General features: G+C 35.2%; 1 protein-coding gene across 3 annotated transcripts; it reads left to right on the top strand.

Moving 5' to 3' along the window:
• Nucleotides 1-1,339: 1,339 nt before the first annotated feature.
• LOC140773648 (aminopeptidase P1) lies at nt 1,340-23,017 on the top strand. Of its 3 annotated transcripts, none has more exons than XM_073116324.1 (17): nt 1,340-1,582; nt 1,939-2,002; nt 3,753-3,892; nt 4,718-5,002; nt 5,149-5,271; nt 5,473-5,781; nt 6,841-6,927; nt 9,506-9,573; nt 14,789-14,855; nt 16,183-16,317; nt 16,412-16,492; nt 18,617-18,671; nt 18,744-18,848; nt 18,942-19,013; nt 20,236-20,360; nt 20,873-21,078; nt 22,867-23,017. In XM_073116324.1, the coding sequence occupies exons 1-16, from the start codon at nt 1,490-1,492 to the stop codon at nt 21,038-21,040; spliced, it is 1,977 nt and encodes a 658-aa protein (XP_072972425.1). In that variant the 5' UTR covers nt 1,340-1,489; the 3' UTR covers nt 21,041-21,078; nt 22,867-23,017. The 3 variants fall into 3 exon arrangements, with proteins under 3 accessions (XP_072972425.1, XP_072972424.1, XP_072972423.1); XM_073116323.1 differs by having other exon boundaries at nt 22,770-22,920; XM_073116322.1 differs by lacking the exon at nt 22,867-23,017 and having other exon boundaries at nt 1,341-1,582; nt 20,873-21,182.
• The last annotated feature ends 103 nt before the right edge of the window (nt 23,018-23,120 follow it).

The following is a 23,120-nucleotide window of genomic DNA, read 5'->3' as shown; positions in this document are numbered from 1 at the left end:
ATAAGATGGTTGAGGATATCAGGGAAAGGGGGATTAGAAGTGGTGGATCTCAGTCTTTTGAGTCCTCCTCCTCTTTATCCGAAGATGCCATTGCTTGCGAGATTAAGTTCATCAAGAGATGCTGAGATTAAATTCTAAAGCCCAGAGTTTTTGTGGGCTGAAACTTGGGGCTCGATCTGAACTTTGCTAGCCAAGTATTAACTTTCTCTTTGATTTGGCAAATGTCAGCTGGGCCAGGACCTTACTTAGGTTCGTCGTGGATTAGGTTATATTTCCCTAGATTTACATAATCTTTTGAATCAATCTATAACTTTTCAAAATTAGTTTCCCAAGTCCCCATCTTAACTCTTAGTAGTAAATTACCACAAAGGAGATCAAACGTTACATTCAACCCCGATCTGGCCATACGTTATTGCTTTTATGGTTGACAAAGTTAGAATCTCATTATTGTTGTTGTAATTTTTTTATCAAGGTTTAGATCATTAGTTTATGCACATTATGTTTGTTTAAAGTCTATAATTTCTTTTGTTTTTCCTTTTTGCACTGTTACTATCTTTTTGCCAAATACTTTAAGTTTTGTTCAAATTGTATTTGAATGATTTTAGACTTGATTGATATTCGTAGTAAGTTCATATTAATTGTTTAAAATTTGATACGTATCTGTTTAAGATCCGAAAATTTATCCGAACACTATCCGATCCGTATCCGAAAACTATCCGATACGTATCTTAGGATATGGTTTTAATTTTTGCTATCCGTCAAATATCCGTATCCGAATCCGTATCCGGATAAAAAATATGGATCCGGATATGGATTGAGCACTATCCGATCCGTTTTCACCCCTATTCATGGGTCAGCTAAAGGATTAAGCTCAATCAATCAATGACAAATTTAAGATGTTAAAAAATTTAGTAATAATTGTGATATTTAAAAGCGTTAAATATATTTTATAAGTTTTAAGTTAGTTTCTATACTTATTGCTAAATTAAGATGATTAGTTTTTCAGTTAAATATAACTAAGTATCATGACTATTTTTATAATTCTGTTATATTATATTAAAATCTGTAAATTTTTTTAACAAACACAAGAGGGATATTTTAATTATCTTAATAATATTTAGTTAAGTTTAATAAAAATACTAATAATTTTATTTTAGTGAGAAGTGTGAGTATTGGATTGAGATATTTTAAAGTACAGAAGATAAAAGTAATTTTTGACATAAAGGAGAGTAAAATATATTTATATAACCGAAAACTCCAAATATGCTATGATTTGGGAACCGGTTAGATATGACTGTCGCGGGCCCGGCCATTATCACATCAAGCATCCGCCGCTGTTTCTCGTTACGATAACCCCGCGGAGATAAATAATATTGCTCCGCTCATCGTACCTTGAACTGGAGCGCTCTCCTTCCTCTTGGTTTCTCGATTTCCCTTCCTCTTGTTCTCCGATCGCCAAATCGAGACGCGAAGGAGAAGAACGCACGCGATGGCGGATCCGCTCGATGCTCTCCGATCTCTGATGGCGGCTCACTCCCCTCCCCTCGACGCCCTCGTCGTCCCCTCCGAAGACAACCACCAGGTCGGCTCTTTGGTCTTTTTCTGTTGGAACCTCGATTCTTTTCCCCGTCTGCTTCCGCTCGAATTTGCTCTGATCGATTCGGACATTTGGATGTGTGATGGAACCTTTTATTATAAAAATGGAGCCCCTAGGGTTCACCGATTCAGAGTTGGATGGTTTTGTTTTGGATATTGGATTCTTTGATCCCTTCCGTTTCTAAATTGTTTGAAATGATGTTTCCTGCTTTCATCAATGCCATTGTTTCGATGCTTCTCTAGAGGAATTCGTTATGGTCATTCAGAATTCGATCCCGTTTGAATGCTATTTTTGGGTTTCGAATGAGCCTTCGATTCTTGACTGCTAATGTTGATTGGCAGAGCGAATATGTCTCCGATAGGGACAAAAGGCGGCAGTTTGTTTCGGGGTTCACTGGAAGTGCTGGTGAGGTTATTTACTTTTTTCTTTCCTTTTTCATTTAGGAGATTGTTTGTTTTGAATACGAAGCACCCTAGTATCAATCAGATTTGTTCCTTCTCGTTTTCCTTTGGGTTTTGATTCTTTTAAGGTATTGGAAATATTAGAAAAAGTAAATTTGATTGTAAATAATAATTAAATAAAAGCGATAAGTGACCCTAGATAAGAATAAATAGGAATTTAAAAGTAATCAAGATATAAGAAAATGTAGTGGGAGATGCCTGCCCTGGAGAGGTGCAAATGTGCTCCCTTAACAAGATGTTCTTGTGTAGTGAATAATTAAATAATTTTCTCTTGCATGCTACCCCTATATAGCCAATTTCTTTTTGTTCAATTGGAGATTTGATACCATATTACCACTTGAGTTTTAGCATCAATGGTTAGTTGGTCTTGTTGCATTCTCAAATTAGAAGAAGGATACCTGATGAAAGAATATCTGGAAATGTTTCAAGATGCTCAGGGATTGTCTTTTATAACTCTGTAATGATTTCTCTCATCAAACCATCTCCTAGCAAGAAGTAGTCATGGTATATGTTGACTGACATGGATGAATTGCACACTGTATGTTTGTTGAACTCCATGATTAACCACACAAAACCAGCATAGGATAACATACAACAAATGAACAAAAGATTGAGATAGCTTTTCTTATCAGTATACATTATGCATTAGCATATTAATTGTTCACTGACAAAGGTTGGCATGATTTGCATGCTTTATTAAGAAACTGTAGTCCTCTGCAAAATTTTATAAAAGTTTGCTATCAGTTATTAGTGCACTCAGGGAACCTTTTCTCTGGATTTATTGGGAATCTGATTAAGGTTTTTCACTGTAGTAAGATTTTTTTTTATCCACTCGAAAACTGGGTCAAATATGGTATGGCAACTTGACAACAGAATTACCCAGTTTTCTAGTTTTTCAAAAGAATACCCATGGGAATAATTCCATGCCCTCTTCCACAATGTTCACACAACCTTTCACCAAAAATAGGTTTAGAGATTAGTACAATATTCTAAAAGATCTCGGGTCAAAAGATAAAATTGTCCCACCAATAATCACCCTAAAATTATAGGTGTAGCATGTATATTCAAGACAGGCTTTCAGTTGTTGATCATGACATGTAGAATGTCTAAAAATAAGATATTAGTACTAATGCCAATTATAATAATCCATCACATGATAATTCACTCTTTTCATTTAGAATACTATTTGTACAACTTATACATAAATCTATATATTAGGTAAGACATACATGCTAAATCATGCATGAGATGCTTTTAGAAAGAAGCTCTACCACTCATCTCCAGTCCATGTCAAGTTAACTCCTTCCAGAAAAAGGGAAAGAAGATACCTCCTATGTCATGGGCGACATTCCCAGTGCCCTATACAAAATATCTACGAGATATGGTGGCCAGAGTTATCCGAGAAATTTTACAAGACTGGGATTTAAACTACTCTATTGCATGGTTAGTTTTTAAAGATATTAGTTACTGAAAATCAAATTTCATTGCAAAAATAGAGAATATATTCAGAATGTCCTAACGGATGTTTATACTTTTTTTAAGTTGTTGGAATTAAGGATTAGTTCATGAGAATTGGTGCAACATTTTTTCTTGTTTCATTATCATTGCACACTATGTTTTCTTTCATGTTTAATATTTAGTGTTTTAGGCTAACATGTAACCTTGGATACCTATAACTTTGCACGATACATTAGGTTTGGCTCTTATAACTCTGAGCGAGGCATTATTGTGGACGGATGGGCGATATTTCCTGCAGGCAGCAAAACAACTTAGCGATCGGTGGAAACTCATGCGAATAGGAGAAGACCCCGCAGTTGAAAAATGGGTAGATGATGTGAGCAATCATTATATTTTATGAATCAATTATTTGTTTCTCCTAGAGTATGCATTGTAAGGTGTTGCTAATTTTGTACTTCTCAATGACTGCCTTTTACTTCTCATTTCTCAAATTGCTGAAAGAGAACTGCAACCTATTTTGTCCTCTTAGAAATGGATTCCCAGGCCTCTTCCTTTGCTAGTAAAATGCATTCATACTGCTTAAAATTTGATCAAAGAAAGGGAAGTGCTAAAGATATTGATAATATATTCTAAATTGCTGAATGTGATTCAACTCCTGTTTACCCTTCTTTCTGAAATTTAAGGTTTGTATGAAGGGAAGAAATGTTTTATACATATCTTTCCAAGGAGTTCCTTTGTTCCTCTCCTTTTTTCCTTATTGTTGATTGAGAACCAACCTTAATTGCTCTAGGTAGATGTGAAAATTCTAACTGAATAAAATTAATTTACTTTATCCCTTTTTTTTTTTGGAAGAAATTTAGCAGAAACAAGCTGAAAGAGAACATAATACTGACCTTTCCGCGGGGCCTCACCTGTGTCTCTTGTTATTGATAAAATGATAAGGTAATGCTCCATGGTAGAACAACAGTTCACCTGGGCTCTGATGTTATTTGTAGTTTTTTGTTATGATGTTATTTATAGTTGGTATGAGCCACATGTTACAACATGTAAGTTGGATGGGTCCCTCTATTTGGCATTTTCACTATTCGTCTTTGTCGAGAAAGGATTCATTCTTATTAGTTATTTAAATGTAATTTATAGTAGAAATATTAATTTTGAGAGTTCTAAGTGAATGCATGGTATTTGATGATTATGCCGTCAGAATCTCCCAAGTGATGCTATTGTTGGAATCGATCCTTGGTGTGTATCTGTAAATACTGCTCAGAGATGGGAGCAGGCTTTTTCAAAGAAAAACCAGAAACTATTTCAGCTGACTGCTAATTTGGTTGATGAAGTATGGAAAGACCGTCCTTTAGAAGATATACATCCTGTAAATGTGCATCCATTGGAGTTTGCAGGACGTAGTGTTGCCGAGAAATTAAAGGATCTGAGAGAAGCCTTACTACATGAAAATGCTTCTGGTATTGTCATTGCTGCTCTTGATGAGGTATCCTCTCTTTCTCCCCCCATTGTACTTGTTGTATGTTGTCCATGTCTTGTTAGTTTCTTTGACTGCATTTACCTCTTTTGTGAAACTTTTTTATTTGCAGAATACTGGTACTTTAATATTTCATTCTTGTGTGTCATTATTAGGTTGCTTGGTTGTACAATGTGCGAGGGAGTGATGTATCTTACAATCCAGTAATTCATGCTTATGCTATAGTAACAACAAACTCAGCTTTCTTCTATGTGGATAAGAGAAAGGTTTCTTCTGAGGTAAGTGTGCAACTGAGTTAATTGTTATAGTTATTTCTAGCTTAATAACTTAGTCCCTCAAAAGTTTTGCTAAAAATCATGACCATCTAGTTATTTTCACAAAATTAATTATGTCTGTTTACTTTTAACAGTGTCTATGAGAATCTGGGTTCTAATTTTGTCATTTGCCTTTTCCTTTTTTATGAATTTTTACTAATGTAGGTGGAATACTACATGGCTGAGAATGGAATTGAAATCCGGGACTACAGCATTGTTGACTCAGATGTAAGCTTGCTTGCATCTGGGCAACTAAGATGTTTATCGTCTTGTAGCAAAACTCACACGGAAGCCCCTGTAGCTGAAATTAGTGGTAAAGATGTGTCTGAATCCGTTGAGAATCCGACTGAACAAACAAACCTTAACCGAATATGGATAGACCCAAGCTCTTGCTGCCTTGCCTTGTACTCAAAGCTATCTGTTGATCAGGTTTTTATGCAGCAATCACCTTTGGCCCTTGCAAAAGCTCTTAAGGTAAATGCTGGTTTTTGTGCTGCTTTATACTTTTCTTTCCTAAAAAATGTATTATCAGCATAAATAAGTATGAACCCCACACGTGCGCGCGTGCACACACACACACACACATACACACACACACACACACACACACACACACACATATATATATATATATATATATATATATATATATATATCCAATTCATATTTTGCAATTCATGTTCCCAACCAGGTAGTTGTAAAACTTGATTTGGATTTATCCGAAAATGATTACCTAGGTCTAATCGTTTTGTCTGTTGAGATTGGATTTTCAGAAAGTTGTTTCTAAGTTGGAGAACTTTACGGGTTTTAGTTTCTCTCAAAGCCCATAAGTGAGAATTGCTGTGCACTTTTCTTGTCAGTTCCTGTGTTACATTAGAAAACCCAGATTCTTCTTTTCTTACCGTTCTAACTGCCATCAAAGCTGCCCCATTGGCTACTTTACGTTGGGAATTATCTATCTCTGAGTTCGATAAGGAACCTTTGTTTCTATGTTTGATGTGAAGAGTATGACTTGGTTCTTCTCTCTGTTTTACTCAAATGATAGCTAATAGCAATTCAATAGGGGTTGAGGGTTCTGATGTCAGGCATATCATATGAGTGTTTAGATAGCTCTTTATTGTTCTCATTCACATAGAAATCTTTTCTGGTGGGATTTTAGGTGAGGAAGGAAAATTGTGCCACCTTCCTATTTGTTAAATGGCTACAGTGTATGCCTACATTGCCAGATGTAAATTATTTACAGGTAAATTCTATTGTTTGTAATGGCTTATGGTCCACTTTCATCTTTCATGACTTAGTGTCAACTGATCTGCTAGTGGCATATTAAGTTATCAAATATCTTAATGTACACTTATTTTTGGTATTTATAGTGTTTTCATTTCATGATCTACACTTATTTTTTATATCAAGTTAAAACTAACACTTCATAGGTAATTTGGGTTTATTCCAATATTTTAACCTGATCTTCACTAATATGGAATTTTGATCTCTTAACTGGCTGATATTAGAAATTCATTTATGTTATTGATATAGAATCCCTGTGAGCTGGATGGCTTAAGGAAGGCACATATTCGAGATGGTGCTGCTGTTGTGCAATATCTTGTTTGGCTGGATAATCAGGTTAGCTGGATTTACCTGCCTTGTTGTTTTTTCTTTTTGTTCATTATTGGAACAATTTCAGCCAGCATTTCCCTTTAGTGAGCCCTGATTTGTTTTAAGAGGCCATAGTGAGCATATTGTTCATTTGTAGATATGAGAATATCATGCAATTGAGTGGTTTTAAGTTTTAAATAAAGATTTTTATGTTGCTTGATATTACCACTTATCAGGAGTTCGTCCCTTTTTTCAATTTGTTTATTATTTAGGTTTGCTTTTAAAATCAATTTAGGTTTAATATTCTGCCTTCTACCTTAGGAGTTAGGCCTGTGGTTCTTCCTTCTATTTTGATTTCATCTAGCCCAAATTCTTCCATCCTTCTTTCTGGCCTTTCCTTTCTACTTCGCTCCCATTTTTCCTCTTCTTCCTCTAATCCCTGTTTTCTTTCCTTTTGTTCTGGACTGCCACTGTGATTAAACAGCTTTATCACTGTCCATTGGCTCTTAAATGCAAAAAGTATGCTAGGTCTATCAGTTGTGTAATGCAAATATTTTCACATCATAAAGCTTTAATTCCTGAATGGAGATGTGGTCTTTCTTTAAATCATTATTGTCTTCATCTTTTCTGTCAAGAAAAAATTATTTGCAGGGCACTAGAGTGGTGCCTATCCTACCACACAGGGGTGGCACTCTTCAACATTAAGTTCTTTCCCCATGGTTGATTATATCTGCTTTAAAATGATTCATTTGACACTGTAATCTAAATATTGACTACAAATGAAATATTGTCTTTTCATATATAAAAGCAAATAAATCGTAACAAGTTACAATTCAATTTAAGGTAAAAAAGATGTTCCCCATTGGCATGTAATTACGTTTTGGTTTCAAGTATAATAAGTTACAGATGGAACGAGAAGCTATAGTAGTACTTCTTGTATCTCATTTCATGTTTGGTCTTAATCATATTGCCGTGAATACAATGTTTGTTGTTCACATATTTGATAAGAACACATGCAAAGGATAACATAGTTATATGACTGCAAAGGTACTGGGGCTCCAAGCTATCTGTATCATACTCACCTTGAATATTTGAATGTAGTAGCTTTGTGTTAAAGAAGTCATCAAGAATTGTGCCAGGATCAAGGTGTCATGATTTGTGACACTTACTCATGACAGCAGGTCACCAGCATGAGAATTGCTGAGTGGTATAGGTTTTGCCACTCCCCATAGGGTGTTATTCATGCTAGGAAGGGTAGGGCATGTGTATATATATAATGAGGACGCAATGGATAGGGGGAAGGAGATTGGCTGTTAGTATGCTTATTCTATATGAGGGAGGAAGAATGTATACTTACCACTTGGTGGTTTTGAATGACTCAGCCCAAAATGTTTTTCTTATCCTTTCAACTCAATGGATTTAAGTGATGAGTTTTGGATTGAGTTTCCATTTAACCTGATTGGAATTGGAATCCTATAAATTAAATAGGTTATAATCAAAGGAAAATTACACTAAGACCTCTTGAATTATTTGTCATTTTCATATGCATCCTCTTATCTTTTTTTAGTACATATTGGCCCCATTAACTATAGAAAATCTCTCATCTCCCTGATAATATTAATGGAAAATGTCAAATGATTATTTTACTCTTGACTTTACTCTTTTTCTTTCCTCTATAGTAAGGGTAAAAAGGTCCCTAGAGAGCCTAACATTAATCATGAGACACTCACATGTTATTTTTTTAACCAAAAAAAAAAATCTAATGGATAACTAATGGAAAGGGCATTTTAGAGGATTTTCATAACTTAAGAGGTCGATGTGTCACAAAAAGTAAATAAGGGAGTCTATGTTGAAATGAGCAAAAGTTCAAGGGGTCTAAGGTGTAATTGTCCCTGTATTTAATTTGCTAAATAAGAATCACAAAACCTCATTTAAAAAACCCTATTAATCATTGTCCTTCTCTCATCACTCATGAGGATGGCAGTAACATGGCAGCAACATCCTTCAAACAGGTGGATGCCAGATCCTGGAGTTTGCATGTTGATGGTTGTGTGATAATTGGAGGAATTGGAGGTGAATAGAACTTAGCAAAAGTAGATGAGCCTACAAGCTATGTAGAATGTACTGTGGGGAAGTCATCGGCATGAGATATGCTGCCATGCATGTCTAATGTTGGGCAGCATGTAAAAATCTTGCCATTTATTGAGCATAATATGGTTGTAGGCTTCTAGGGTTGTTGGACTGGAGTGGTTCAGAACTGGGATCAGCTATGGCCTCTTACGAAATGTGCATCATAGCTGTCATATTGATATGATGGTAGAGATCATGCTGAGTTTTTCTGATATGCCTATTATCTATCACCTAATATTATCTATGTTTTCTTGCTAGCTCCCAGTCCAAGAAAACCATAAGGAAGTGATCTACTTCAGTACTATTGAGTATATATTACAATAGATAGTGTACTAGTGCTTGAATTCTTGCTGATTTTAATTGAACATGAGTTAACTTTTGATAGTATACTAGTGCTTGAACTCTTGCTGATTCTAATTGAATATGGCTTAATTAATTCAATTTTTCTTTTCATTTCCCTTTGTTGCTTTTGCAGATGCAAAATCTGTATGGAGCTTCCGGTTATTTTAATGAGCCAGAGGTTTCTCACAAGAGAAAATTTTCGTAAGATAACATCCGTGAATTATGTTTTTTTTTTCTAAGAATATCATGAGTTTGGATATCATCTTATAAGTATAACCTGTGCTTTTTTTGTCATCTTATTAGTTTCCTTTTAGTTCATCATATTGATCATTCAATATGGTGACATAATTATGAAAGCAATGCAGAACACATAAGATCTACTGTTGTGTTTTATTTGATGATGCCTTCTGACAAGAGCTTCATGATATATATGATTAAGGTACTAGATGGCTTGCAATAGAATCTTAATCTAATTCAAGATTCTGCAACATATCAGATAACTGGTGTGCTTAGGGAGCAGTCAAAATTTTGTTAGATTTTAGTTAGAGTATTATTGGAGTATAGAGGAAGCGGAAGAATGTGATAGTTAGGTTCTCAATTTGTTAGATCTGAATCCACGGTTATGAGGTTACTGTTGATATATTCTCTTTTTAAATGTGGCATTCTTCTTTTCTCCACAACTATTTTATAGCAAGCTTCGGGTATGCCTATTGCAGATAATGACATATTCATTGTCCTAAAAGAGTTTAATTTGTTGTACATGCATATGTAACTTTTCAAAATTTGACATCAAGGATTGTTGCGCCTATGGCACATCTTATTCCGAATTGATGATGAGTAGACTGTGGTGGGCTGACAGAGACACCCTGTGCCAAATATTTATGCCTCATGAACATGATTTGCGCCTGTAGGCACACCCCTTGTAGGTGTGGTAATCAGATCGGATTAGAGGGATTAGTGTCGGATCAAGAACATAGTAATACACTTGGCAAAACAACTCGGGCACCTTTTTAATAAAAGAGTTGGATTCTTGATCATGAATATGACCCTGTGATTACACGGTTACACAACTTGTTTGACCTGTATAACATGCATATTACCTTGTAATAATTTTGTATTCAGATATATTAAGTCAGATACAATCCAAACATGACACAAGTATGATTACATATGACATAAAGATGATCCGTCTAACTCATATGGGATGAACCAGATTGATAATAAAAAATTTAAGCATCACTTGTTTAATGTTCATGTTAGACAGGTCAACCTGTCATTACAAACATGTGTATGTTAAACAGTAAACTTCAACCTGTGTAAAGGCTTCGTACAAGTTGGGTCTGCCAAGGTGTAAGGCAATCCATGCTTGTGATAGTTGTTTAAAAGACATACATACATACACTATACATTAATTGGAGATAATTTAGTTTTAGAATGCTGATCGAGGGCATGCCGAGCTGTAAGACAATTAGGGCTGTCAAAATAATCGAGCAGGCTCGAGCTCGGCTCGATAATGCTCGATCAAGCTCGGCTTGAAAATAGGCTGAGTTGAGCTTGATCATTAAAACTAGGCTCGAAATTAAATTCAAGCCAAGCTTGATCCCAAGCCAACTCGATCGAGTCGACTCGATAAGGCTCAAATATATATATATAAAATATGAGTAATATCAAACTAATATGAACCATCAAATCAAAACCCTTTTACCCATTCAGAATTTCAGCTATTATTTTTTTTACTTGTAATTTATATTTTGATTGCTTGTAGTTTTCTAACCCATTTATCTTTATTGCTTGTAATTTATATTTTTGATAATATTTATATCTTTATAGCTGAATTAGGTTTTATTTTAAGCTTGATTTAAGCCTAAATTAATTCAAGCTTGCTCAGGCTCGAAAATAGCTTGAAATTGCTAATTGAGCAGCTCGTTTAAGCTCGAAATTGGCTCGAGTTCAAAATTGGTTCAAATTGAAATTATTTCAATTCAAGCTTGATTACAAAGATAGGCATGAAATTAATTTCAATCCAAGCTTGATTAGAGCCAGGCTCGATCAAGCTCGGCTCGGTTACACTCCTAAAGACAATCCATGCTTGTCATAGTTGTTTAAAATCCAAATGATTATTACATATACTATAGAATAATTGGAAATAATTACTCTTAGACTTTCCATCACTTTTCAGAATTTCCAAGATGGAGATAATATCATGTGTCAGACTATGCCCTCACATATTCATCCAATTTCCTAGAATTATGATGAATTTGAAGTTCTATTTAGACTCTTAATTTCATTGTTCAATTGTGCTCATAGGCAAACAAATTTATATCAATAAGAACTTGATAATAAGGCACACACTATCTAATATGTAGATTCTAGACATGGCCAGCCAAGCCGAGAATAGGCCAGACTGGGCAATCCCTTTGTTATCCATATCGTGCAAGGTTTTGAGTCAGCATAGGTTTTGGTTAGGTGCATTTTGCTAGCCTGTTACCATCTACTGGCCCGATCAGAATTTGCACTCAGTCGAGCTCTTTTTGAACAGGTCGTTTGGGCTAGGTTTGTAGTGTAGCTTAGCAAGCTGGTTTACCAATGCAAACTGGCAAGCTGGGTCTGCGGTGAAGGGATGCCAAGCGGTTTGGCACACCCATCTCTTCTTGCCTTAATGTTGATAGTGGTGTTTGCCAATGGCAGAAGTGGTGCCTTGGGTAAGTAATAAATTTGACTTCCACAAGGAGGAGGCTCTTTATAGATGGGATGGGAAGGAAGGGTAATTGGGGGAGGGTTTTTTGTGGGAGCAGTAGATGTAGATAGGAGGTGAGGTGCATGATCATAAAAGGTAAGAGAACAAAATTACGTACGTGGGAAAGGAAGATAATGGGAGGTCGCCTTTTGGAGTAGAAAGAAAGGCTTTGTGGGTCGGGTAAATATGTAGGAGGTGGGTTTTTGAAGGCATGGAGGAGGTGCGTTTGTGATGGAGGAAGAAGATAGAAGGTGACTTCAAAGATTCCTATGGTGTAGGCTAGTTGGCGGACTTGACGGGCTAGGAAGCAACTGTGTGTAAGGTTCATGTTCACAGGCTAGGCTGTGTGAGCAAGAGACTAGACCATGTCACTTATTATGCTCTCAAGCTTGGGCCATGCTTAGCCTTGTCTAAGTCGGGTGGGCACATGCTGGACTTCGGCAGGGTGGGCTTTTGGATCACCTCTAGTAGTTTCAGACCAAGGATAGGCAAGCTTATTAATGTAAATAGAAACTATAATAGAACATGAATATAATTTTACATAGCAACGTGGCGGTGCCGATCGGCACTTTATGTGGTGGCGGCATATCGACACATGGCACAAGGGGTGCCGCACAATACCCCTCCAAATAACTTTACCGCTCGTCGTAGACCAGCCATCACCGCTCCTCGCCGACGCCATCGTCGTTGTTCGCCGTCGTCTTACCACCGTCTCGTCGCCCTCGAGTTGCCAATTACACGTGGTGGAATGCCCTAGACTGAGGAGGAAGGAGAAGCGGATTGGGTGAAATAAAAACTTAAGTTGCGGATCCAGTGATTGGTGATTCGGGGGCGACGAGACGGCGGTGAACGACGACGACGAGGTCGGTGAGGAGCGGCGACGACTTGTCTATGGCAAGCGGCGAAGGGTGAAGGTGAGTAGTCTTCCTCATCTTTTTCTCTCTTTTACGGCACGGCTAACAAGTGCCTCGCCCGGTGCCATGCTATGCGGCTGTGTTGTGCCGGTCGGTGGTCGGCACGACAGATGCCTATGGCACGGCCATCCATGTTATATAGTAATGCAATTCAAAATTTTGAACAAATGTTAGAGAAATTGTGTCAAAATGTAGGCCAAATGGATTCAGCAGTATAGATAACAAAAGCAGTAAATAATCATAAAATTTTCTATTAAGATATAAGCAAGATTAGATCTTATTCAGTTTAAAATTAATAAACCAGCAAGTTTGAAATTTATAACAGAAGATATGGCCAAAGAGAACTGTATATTGATCACCAAACTTAGGTTAATCAAACGTTGGCTAAAGATAGGTTGGCTCTCACCTGATGTGAAGGATAGTGTATTAAGCCACCAATAGTCCTCATTATATTGTTGAAAATAGCTCAAGACAATAACAAATATATGGAAAGGAAGCAAAGTGATAAGGTAGGGTGGATCATGGGGTGTTTTGTAGAGAAGAGGTAAATTTGGAAACCCATGAATATTGTTAAAGGAAGTCACAAGTAAAATGAAGAGTAGATGAGAGTTTTATATGAAGAAGACAAGTTTCTGATGCCTTCTAAAGATGATCCTCCATTAGGGGTAGCATGGGGTTTATAAAGAGGAGGGGTGACCAAATGTCTGTTTTTTGGAGGTTCAAAGGTTGAGAAGTTAAGGAGTTAAAGGAGCTATGTTGGAAAGTCCAAAAGTTGAGAAGTTAAGAAGCTAATTTGGAAAGTCTAAAATTGAGAAAAAGGTGTAGTTTTCTAGAGGACTCTTATCGATCCAGTGGCCAAACAAAATGGTGCGAACATCCCTCGCACATTAAGCTAATATTAAGATTGTTCGAATAGAGCAAGTAGTCTAATTGGAAGTCAATGTCACATCACATAGAGACTCAAATACACTTGAAAAAAAAAAGATCATATATAAATGGGCATATTATAAGTCAGGTAATCAAAGCAAGTCAATGTGAATTAGACTTTTCAAGAATGCACATTATTTGGTTCAGTTATCACCTTAAACCCGGTTCCAGTGTATATTAGCCCCACTAGAGTACCTTGATGCGGTTAAAGCTTTCCAATTCTCTATGCAAGATTCATCTTCTTTAGTCATACACGTCATCTCACTTTTACCACATGTCTTCTTACTAGAGGCAACCTATTCTTTATGATTGTCGGCAATTCATATAGCAAAATGATGTCAAAGCTGGTACAATAATTCTGTTCAGATGAATATGCACTAATCAGATTTCTCTTCACCCTCTTTCTGCCTTTTTATCTTTCCGTATTCTTTTTCCTTCTTTCTTCCCATATAATGGTATACAGCATCGATGCTTTTTTCTGCATGTGACCTTTTCTATTTAGATCTTTTATCTCTTTCTGTCTGCATGCTGAAGGTAAATGTATTCCTGCATATCTAATTTTCTTCTCATACTTAAACTGTACTCATTTTTGCTTTGACTATATAAAAGTGCTTTGATTAAAGAGTGCTAATATTTTGACCTTGTTAAATCTTTTGAGCTATTTTTTAAGAAATATAGGTATCTTAGTAGGGAAATACAGTCCTTTTCTATCTCTTATGCTTAAGCATAAATTCTGAAATTTGACTTATTCTCTTCCTTTTTCTTTTGTGTCCATTTACTGTACATATTGTTTAAAGTTTTGAGCTAATCATGTTGATTTGTAATGGTAAATCTGCAGGACTTCTATGAAGCTTACAGAGGTATCTGTGAGTGATAAATTGGAGGGTTTTCGTGCAAAGCAAGAGGTATTTTGATTCTTAGGTGGATTTGTTAGATTTTAACATGTATAATCTTTATATCTTGATTATAAATCTTTCAATCTTAACAATGTACTGCACCTAGTAGTTTCACAGTAACAATGTACTGCACCCCCTGCATGCTATTGCCATGCATTGGCACATTTTGCCGTCTTTGACACGACAATTCTCAATTTGTCGTAAATGACAAATTGATATATACTAAAGTCTACATTAGAGTCTTCTTTCCTTAGATAATGTTGTAAATGACCTATTTTCTTAAAAAACATAATAATCAACTAACATGATTCAACACCTATGATGATTGAATGCAATCATTAATTGACAATAATTCAATATTTGAAAGTTAAAACTAATACCTAGTTGAACGTAGTTAGTTAAAACCAAAACCTAATTGAAGGTAGTTAATTTGATATGTTCCTATATCAATTTTGACCCAATATGAGTGAATTTAACATATTAATTTTAAAAATTTAATGGAAAAAATTTTGGGTGAAATCTAATTATGCTGAAAATTTATCTAAGAATTATAAAATTTAGATTCAAATCAACTTACGTTGAGTTAATCTAACATGTTATACTTATTTTGACTCAATTTGAATAAATTTAACATATTAACTTTAGATTTTTTTTTTTAATTTTGAGGGAAATCAAATTTTATCTTTGATTTCTACATTTTAAAGATTATTTTTCATAAATCTAGGTAGATCTTTACAAATAATAGGTCTAGCAAAAATGCCAAAACTAAGCTAGATCTTTCATTTGTACTCTCCAATTTTTTAAAAAATAAAATAAGTCTCATGCTGTCCGGCACGGGTCTGCACATGGCTGTGCCGGTTTGGCATGCACCCGTGCCAAAGCTTGGCATGACCATCCTTGGTTCTTACCTCTCTCTCTCTCATGTTGTTTGTTTGATCTTCTATTGTTGCCTTTTCACAGAAATTGTCTTTGATTAATATAAGTTAGCTAGTAGCTAGTAGTTCATTATTTCATATATGAATATGGTTTTGGGAACCATGCTTATGTTTTCATTTTTTTTCCTATTGAGTTTTTGATATCCCCCAAATTCGAACAAAATGAAATAAACTGTCTCCCTAAGATGATGTGCATGTTAGGCAAGCTGAGAATGGAACTTCTTGAATTGCAAACTGTTTTGTTGTTGTGGCTTGCTATTATGCTACTACTTACTTAATAATCAGAAACAGAGTACTCTTCTAGTTAAGTATATCATTAATGAAAATGTGTTTCCCGAAATTCCATTTCCGTTCTGATGTATGCTAGTTGTTGGTAATCCATATGGATGTCTTGTTTGCAGCATTTCAAAGGCTTGAGTTTCCCTACCATTTCATCAGTTGGTCCAAATGCAGCAATAATTCACTATTCACCAGATGCAAGCTCATGCGCTGAACTTGATGCCGATAAAATCTACTTATTTGATTCAGGGGCACAGGTTAGTTTAGTACTCATTTTCTTACCTTGCTGTATCTGTTTCTTTTCATGTTCTTGATATTCCGCTCATTAGCTAACATTGCATTCTTCAAAAGTATTTAGATGGCACGACAGATATAACTAGGACTGTGCATTTTGGCAGACCGTCAGCACATGAGAAATCATGCTATACTGCTGTAAGTTCTCTCTCTATTGTCCTCATCTATGAGTCGAACAGTTTACGAGTTTAAGTTTGATAAATTTAGGAATCTATATGCATTGCATAATGAAAGGTCAGGTTATACATCATCATTAGATATCTAGATTCACTTCAATTTGTTAAGAATTTAATGACTTAATTATAAGGGGAAGGGGGTATGCACGTAGTGAACCTTTTGTGTCCAAGTTCTTTTTATTAAATACTCAGGAGACTCAAGGCAGCATTTAGAATAGGATGCAGTTTCTGATGTCTGCGGATCTGGTTCTCATATATGTCTATGTATTAGTTCTGCTTGTTGTTTAAAGTTTAAACAATGTTAATCTATGTGCTGTCTTTAGGAATTTTTGGTTACAATGATATTGGAAAACAAGATGTAAGTATGGAATGGTAGGAAAAATGCATTACAATTCCAGTGATTGTCCTTGTACAATTCTAGCAAAGAAATTTTTTTTTAACCTCCCTTTAGTGAGTATCTGGAATTTATAAAGCTCAATTACCTTAAGTCAATTTAATTGTACGGCAAGAAATGCTTAAGTTACCATCTATATTATCGTCATGGATTGCCATATCGATCGACATGTGTCAATATGTATCGTGACCACGGATGGCCCTGTCACTTGTAGTGGCACGCACTTGGCATGGGGTGTGCCACTGGCACACCCCCATTGCCGAGTCGTGTCAATCCAGCATGGCTATGTGTCGTTCGGCACGGCCCTTTTTTTAATTTTTTTTTCTATTTTTGTTGATCATCATCAAATCAATTTTAGTTCCTGTGCATGTTCAATAATAATATCATATCATAGGAGAATTGTAAAATTCTTATTTGTATGAATATTATGTGAGATATTAAAAGTAATAATATTAGTCGATGAGTTTTGAAGATTATCGACAGTATTTAGTGTAACATTCTCATATTATTTTTATGCCGGCAAGTGAAGTATTTGATTCTTCTAGTATGCTACGTTTAATTAGATATTAGTTTAATTATTGAACTATTATCAATTAATATTATCTGTTGAATGTTATGATGTATTCAATTATGTTATAGAATATTCAATTTTAAAGTGTTCAGTCATTAGTATTAGATTTAATGAATATATTCAATCATTTAATATGTTGAATAATATTTAATTTAACTGTTGTTTTATCTTTAATAACATAGGTCATTTACAAAAATAATCTAAAGATAAAATACTATATTGTAAATTTTAATACATATATTTAAATAAAAATCCAAGGATTGACATGCCAAAGACCTAAAAATATTTAAATAATTTAAATGAATTATTAAAAATATTATAAATACGTGCTAGTGGTATACAGAATCGCTCTACTAGCATGTAGTGGCGTGCCACTAGCATGGCGGAGCGTGCCACTCGACGCATGCCATAGATAGTGGCACGGCATGGCACGTGCCACTAGCATGATAATAGTTGATTGTGGTAGTAAATTATAGGCACCGATATGAGGGGAGTATTTCAATGCTTCTTCATGATGTGTGCCATTGGAACTAAGCATATCATAGTTTAAGGAAATCTAATTTGAGTTTCTTTTTTATTGGTATCTTTGTAAGTTTGTGTTTGATGTATATAAATTTCACTTTAATTTTTAAAAATCGAAGGAAAAATGTGGTTTTCCCCAAGTTATTTGCCTCAACAAAGAGGATCCTGAAAAAGTATGGAAAATCATAGTAATTGCATATGTTACACTAATATATAGTGTTGAAAGAGTTTAATTTAGACTCAAACTTATTTAAGGGCCTAGAAAGGTTTAGAGATTATTTTTTGACATATCAAGAGTATTCAGTGTACCACCAGCTCACCAGTTTGGCACAAATGTGCCAATGGTACATACTTTGCTGAGCAACGTCGGAAAGCCCCATGCCATTGCCACGACAATCCTTGGTTATCGTATTTATTATTTTGTTTTTTCTTTCATCAATTACAGCTCTTTGAAACAACCTCTCTGGCAATAGGATTGAGGTCATGTATGTCCTACCGTCCTGAGAGCTTGCATTGTCAAGAGCCTTGTGCACTAGGATGACTCTTTAACTTAACTTTCATTAATCTAATTTCTAGCGATTTATTGTTGATTAAAATAGGTCCTGAAAGGCCATATTGCATTGGATAGTGCCAGATTTCCTAATGGGACAACAGGTAAGGCAGTTTGAAGGCCTTTTACTAGCGTATTTACTTAACTCAAGTTACTAAGAATATCTCTTATTCCAGGGCATGCTCTTGATATTCTTGCTCGGACTCCACTATGGAAGGATGGTCTTGATTATCGTCATGGTACGGGCCATGGAGTTGGATCTTACCTAAATGTACATGAAGGTCAGATCTTAGTCATACACATATAACTCTTGCAGCTCTACATCAATACATGCAATCTCTGCAATCTCTAACTCGGAAATTTATGTTTATCAGGCCCTCATCTTATTAGTTTTAGACCTCATGCTCGAAATGTGGCATTACAGGCATCAATGACTGTGACAAATGGTGAGTATCATCAATGTCACCATGGCATTTTGGTTAGAGTTTATAATTAAGAAGTATAGTTTTTGTTTGATCTTGAGCTTTCATAGAATCAATATATTACTTTTTTTTCACTGAGAGAAATGATCACATGTATGTACTCTCTCCAAGATGTTACACCATATGACCTTTGGCTTTCCTTCATTTTCTTTTTATTGCTTTTCTTTGGTAAAACATACATTCAGAAGGAATTGATTGCTTATATTTGTACATATTTCAGTTTCTTAATCAGGTTTCTTGTTCAATTTTCAAATCCTTTTTTTGCAGCATAAATTCCATTAGTTTCTCTATGATTGTCTTTAACAGAAAATTAAGGACTGTAATGTATTAACTTTGAACCGTATGTTATTAGCTGTTTTCTCGATTTATAGTTTGATCAACCTTGACTTCTAGATGGCTTCTTAGACACCTCCTTATTAGTGCCTTGGCACTTGGAGTTTCTTGTCCATGATTCAAATTAGGCTCTAGGATCCTACAGTATTAGACCTAGATGAAAACTAATTGTTGAAGTATCTTTAACAACTTAAGATGCTAATGACAAAAGAAATTAGGATTAGACGCCATCATGCCAATGGAAGAATCTATCAGTTGAGGCTTTTCTTTGCTGATCTATACTTTGTATGACGTAAAAGCTGCTGATCTCTATGCTATAGTTGAGGGTCTATGGTTAGAGCAGAGAGTGTAAAAGATTGAGTTGAGTAGAGTGTTTAGTGTAAGCCCACCTTGTCAGTACTTTCAACTGAGGTCATAATTAGTTCTTAGCCTTGTCTGATTTTATTTTATTTTTGGGTAAAAAGGAAAATATGTTACCTCAAAAAAAGGGTGAAAATCCATCAGGTATCCTGCAGAAGTGCAGATACCCAGTGTGTCACTATACAAAATATCTAACAACACAGAGTGGGCAGCCTTATCTGATCTTTGAGTTGTGACATTGATGCTGTACATTAATGTACCATTGTTACAATTAGCTGAAGTTCGAATTTGGTGCTTTTTGAGACATTGGGCATTAGTGATTCTCAGTTTATAATGAAGGAGGGATGTTAGACACTACATTTTTGCTGCTGGTGTAAATTATCATGTATCTATAATTTGAAGGACTAAATTCCATAAATGCCGTACTAAAATTCCTTCCAGATTACTAGTGTATGTTGAGGATGTCTAATCTTTGTTTTTCATTTCTCTGCAGAACCTGGTTACTATGAAGATGGGAGCTTTGGTATAAGGTTGGAGAATGTCCTTATAGTAAATGAAGCTAATACTAAATTCAATTTTGGTGAAAAGGGCTATTTAGCGTTTGAGCACATAACATGGGTATGTTGGAATGATGTTTATATAGTTTCTTGTTTCTACTGCCATGATTACAACCTGTGAAATTTTGGTCTTGAGATGCTAGCTTGTTTGATAGGAAACAACGATGAGCAGTTTAGCCTCAAAATGTTTAACTCAGATCTCAAGCTTTCAGCATAGTTGGGCCTTCTTAACTTTGTTTTTCCAAGGTCTAGGAAGATATGAGGGCAAGAAAATCCAGCTAGATGATCTCTTTTACCAGTTGTAGATTAGTTAAATGAGCACCAGCGAAGGCTACATATGAACAAATATTTCTCTAATTAGAGGTAGCTTTTGAAACTTATGAAGTTTTTATGTCGCCACCAGATTCAACCTTGTGCATTAAGCAAACACGAGCAGTATAGAGCGTGAAGTTGTGATTGAGTCTATTTTTGCTCTCTTAAAAGCTGCAGAGTATAAGAAGATTTTGCCTCTTATTTTTTGTTTCATCTCTTACCAACCTCTTCTCTCTCCTGCTGGTATTTTATGATATGCAGGCCCCATACCAAAAGAAACTGATGGATTTGGTCTTGTTGAACCCGGAAGAGATTGAATGGATAAATGCTTATCATTCGGACTGCAGAAAAATCTTAGCACCATTCTTAGATGAGCAGGAGATGGAATGGCTGAATAAAGCCACTGAACCCATTAGTATAAGCGCTTAAGCTGCTTGGAACTCTCGGTGGCTTCCTAACTTGCCGAGGTATATTGCAAGTCGTAATGTAGCCCCTTATTTCATAAATTTCCTTTGATGTGTAACGTTCTTAGAAATAGTTATTAATGTATTATTCTACGACATTTTAGACACGGATAAAATTAAGCACTTGCTGTTTTATCTTCTTTCAAGAAAAGATATTCTAACGTTTATTAAGTTTCTCATTCATTAGCTGCCACAACGGCGATACGTTGTATAGAGAATTGACTCTTGAATTCTGGCAAGTTGCCAAGTAGGAAATCTTGATTGAATAATTGTCAAGCTCCACAAATGTTCCAACTTTATCTTTGTCCATTTTTCATAAAATTCTTGCTCCTTTTGTCCAATAGCTCAGATAAGAGGGGGTTGGTTCCTCTATTTCATTTTTTATCCATGGATTGTTAATCTCTCAGGCTGTATTTCTGCTACTGCTCGAGACCTTGACTAGCCAAATTGCTTAAGAACATCTGGGATGTAGTTTGGACCATAATTATCATAATCGAATCGGACATTGACCCGATTAGAGGTCAAGTTATTGGGTTACTGTTTAACCAGCTGATCACCTGATCGGAATACTAGTTTATTTAGCATTTTTTTAAGTAATTAAATAACATATCTATAGTTCTAAAGGATTCCATTTTTAGTGGAAATGTATGTAGACTAGTTCAAAATAATTCTAAAAACTAAAAGATATCTATAGAAGCAATGCAATTGTATTTCTTCCATTATGTAGCTATTTTTAATTAATAATTATGTTTTAAGTACATCCAATCAGATGATTTGTGTGAAATCATATCGTAATTACACTTTTAATATTTAAAAATATAATAATTTAGTTTAGGATTAAATTACTCTTAGGGTAAATAATAGAATAATTGAACATTAATGACAACTAGGTAATTTTTTTTTACTGAATTGGCTTGGTCGTCGGTTCACACAAGTCTGCTCATCTAGTCTGATTTGATTCTGATAACTATAAACTAAATATTATTGGCGGGATATAACACTGTCGGATTTGCCTCCTCTTACGACGACCATCTATTTATCTTATGCTTTATAATCTGAATAATCTTACTCAGTTCTTAATCTTAGAAAAAAGAATAATTTAGAAATGAGTGTTATCTCAAAATAGAAAGAAGAATATTGTGTGCTAAATATAATGAAGATGAAAGCAAGAACTGCAATCATGTTGCAATTCCTAAAATTCATAAGTAGTTTTGCTTTATGTGTTGGAAAAGCATTCACATAGCCTGTGATCAACCTTCTGTACCACAGATCAGCTCAGGGTTGTTTAGTTTCATAATGTTTGAAAAACTATATTTACACATATATAGAGTGCAATATCAAAATCAACTTCTTAATTTATGAATCTCGATCAAGATGTATCCTTTTCAAGTGCCATGTTACGATTCTATATATATATTTCTCTCTCTGTGTGTGTATATATATATATGCAGCATGTTGATATTGAAACACATATACCCTTGACCTTTGATGAGAAGGAAAAAGGAGAGAAGATTCACAGTTTCTTTTGCTTACAATAATATCTAATTTAACACTATAGACACAACATCTTGAGATGCAGGACTATCACTGGTTTGTTGAAGTTTGGTATAATTTTCTGAAACAATGGCATAAGTGTGTTTCTCATTGAATGCATTTTGCAAGCATCATCAAAGTTGCAGTGGTCTTTGTCTCAGATGCAGTGTGATCTAAATGAAGCATCTCAATCTTTTCTTCTTTTATGGAGGAACTACACAGCTGAGAGTGAGTGGAAACCCATGTTCCTTGTGACAGATTGATGACAATGTGTGAGAGCTGTGGGGGGCCCTCAAACGCTTCCAAACGTTTCCAAGCATATTAGATTTGAATCAGAGGATGATAGAATAGACACAGGAGCAGGCTTGGAGGACTCATCAGACATGACATGAGCTGATATGAAACTGCCCTCCTAAATTTGGATCTTTTTTTTTTTTAAAAATGATTTGATATAAAGATCTAGATATCCTCCTATATACTCTTTTATTGTCATTAAAAAATACTCTATTATT

This window comes from Typha angustifolia, chromosome 13 (genome assembly GCF_048772165.1).
Source record: "Typha angustifolia cultivar Huaian chromosome 13, ASM4877216v1, whole genome shotgun sequence".
NCBI lineage: Eukaryota > Viridiplantae > Streptophyta > Magnoliopsida > Poales > Typhaceae > Typha > Typha angustifolia.
The sequence above is the reverse complement of the archived record's forward strand: the minus strand, read 5'-3'. Positions and strand labels throughout refer to the sequence as shown.

Coding starts and splice junctions, on each gene's coding strand:
- LOC140773648 (XM_073116324.1), top strand. CDS start 1,490: ATGGCGGATCCGCTCGATGCTCTCCGATCTCTGATGGCGGCTCACTCC. Junction 6,928..9,505: donor TTGTTTGGCTGGATAATCAG/GTTAGCTGGATT, acceptor TTGCTTTTGCAG/ATGCAAAATCTGTATGGAGC. Junction 14,856..16,182: donor GTTTTCGTGCAAAGCAAGAG/GTATTTTGATTC, acceptor TCTTGTTTGCAG/CATTTCAAAGGCTTGAGTTT.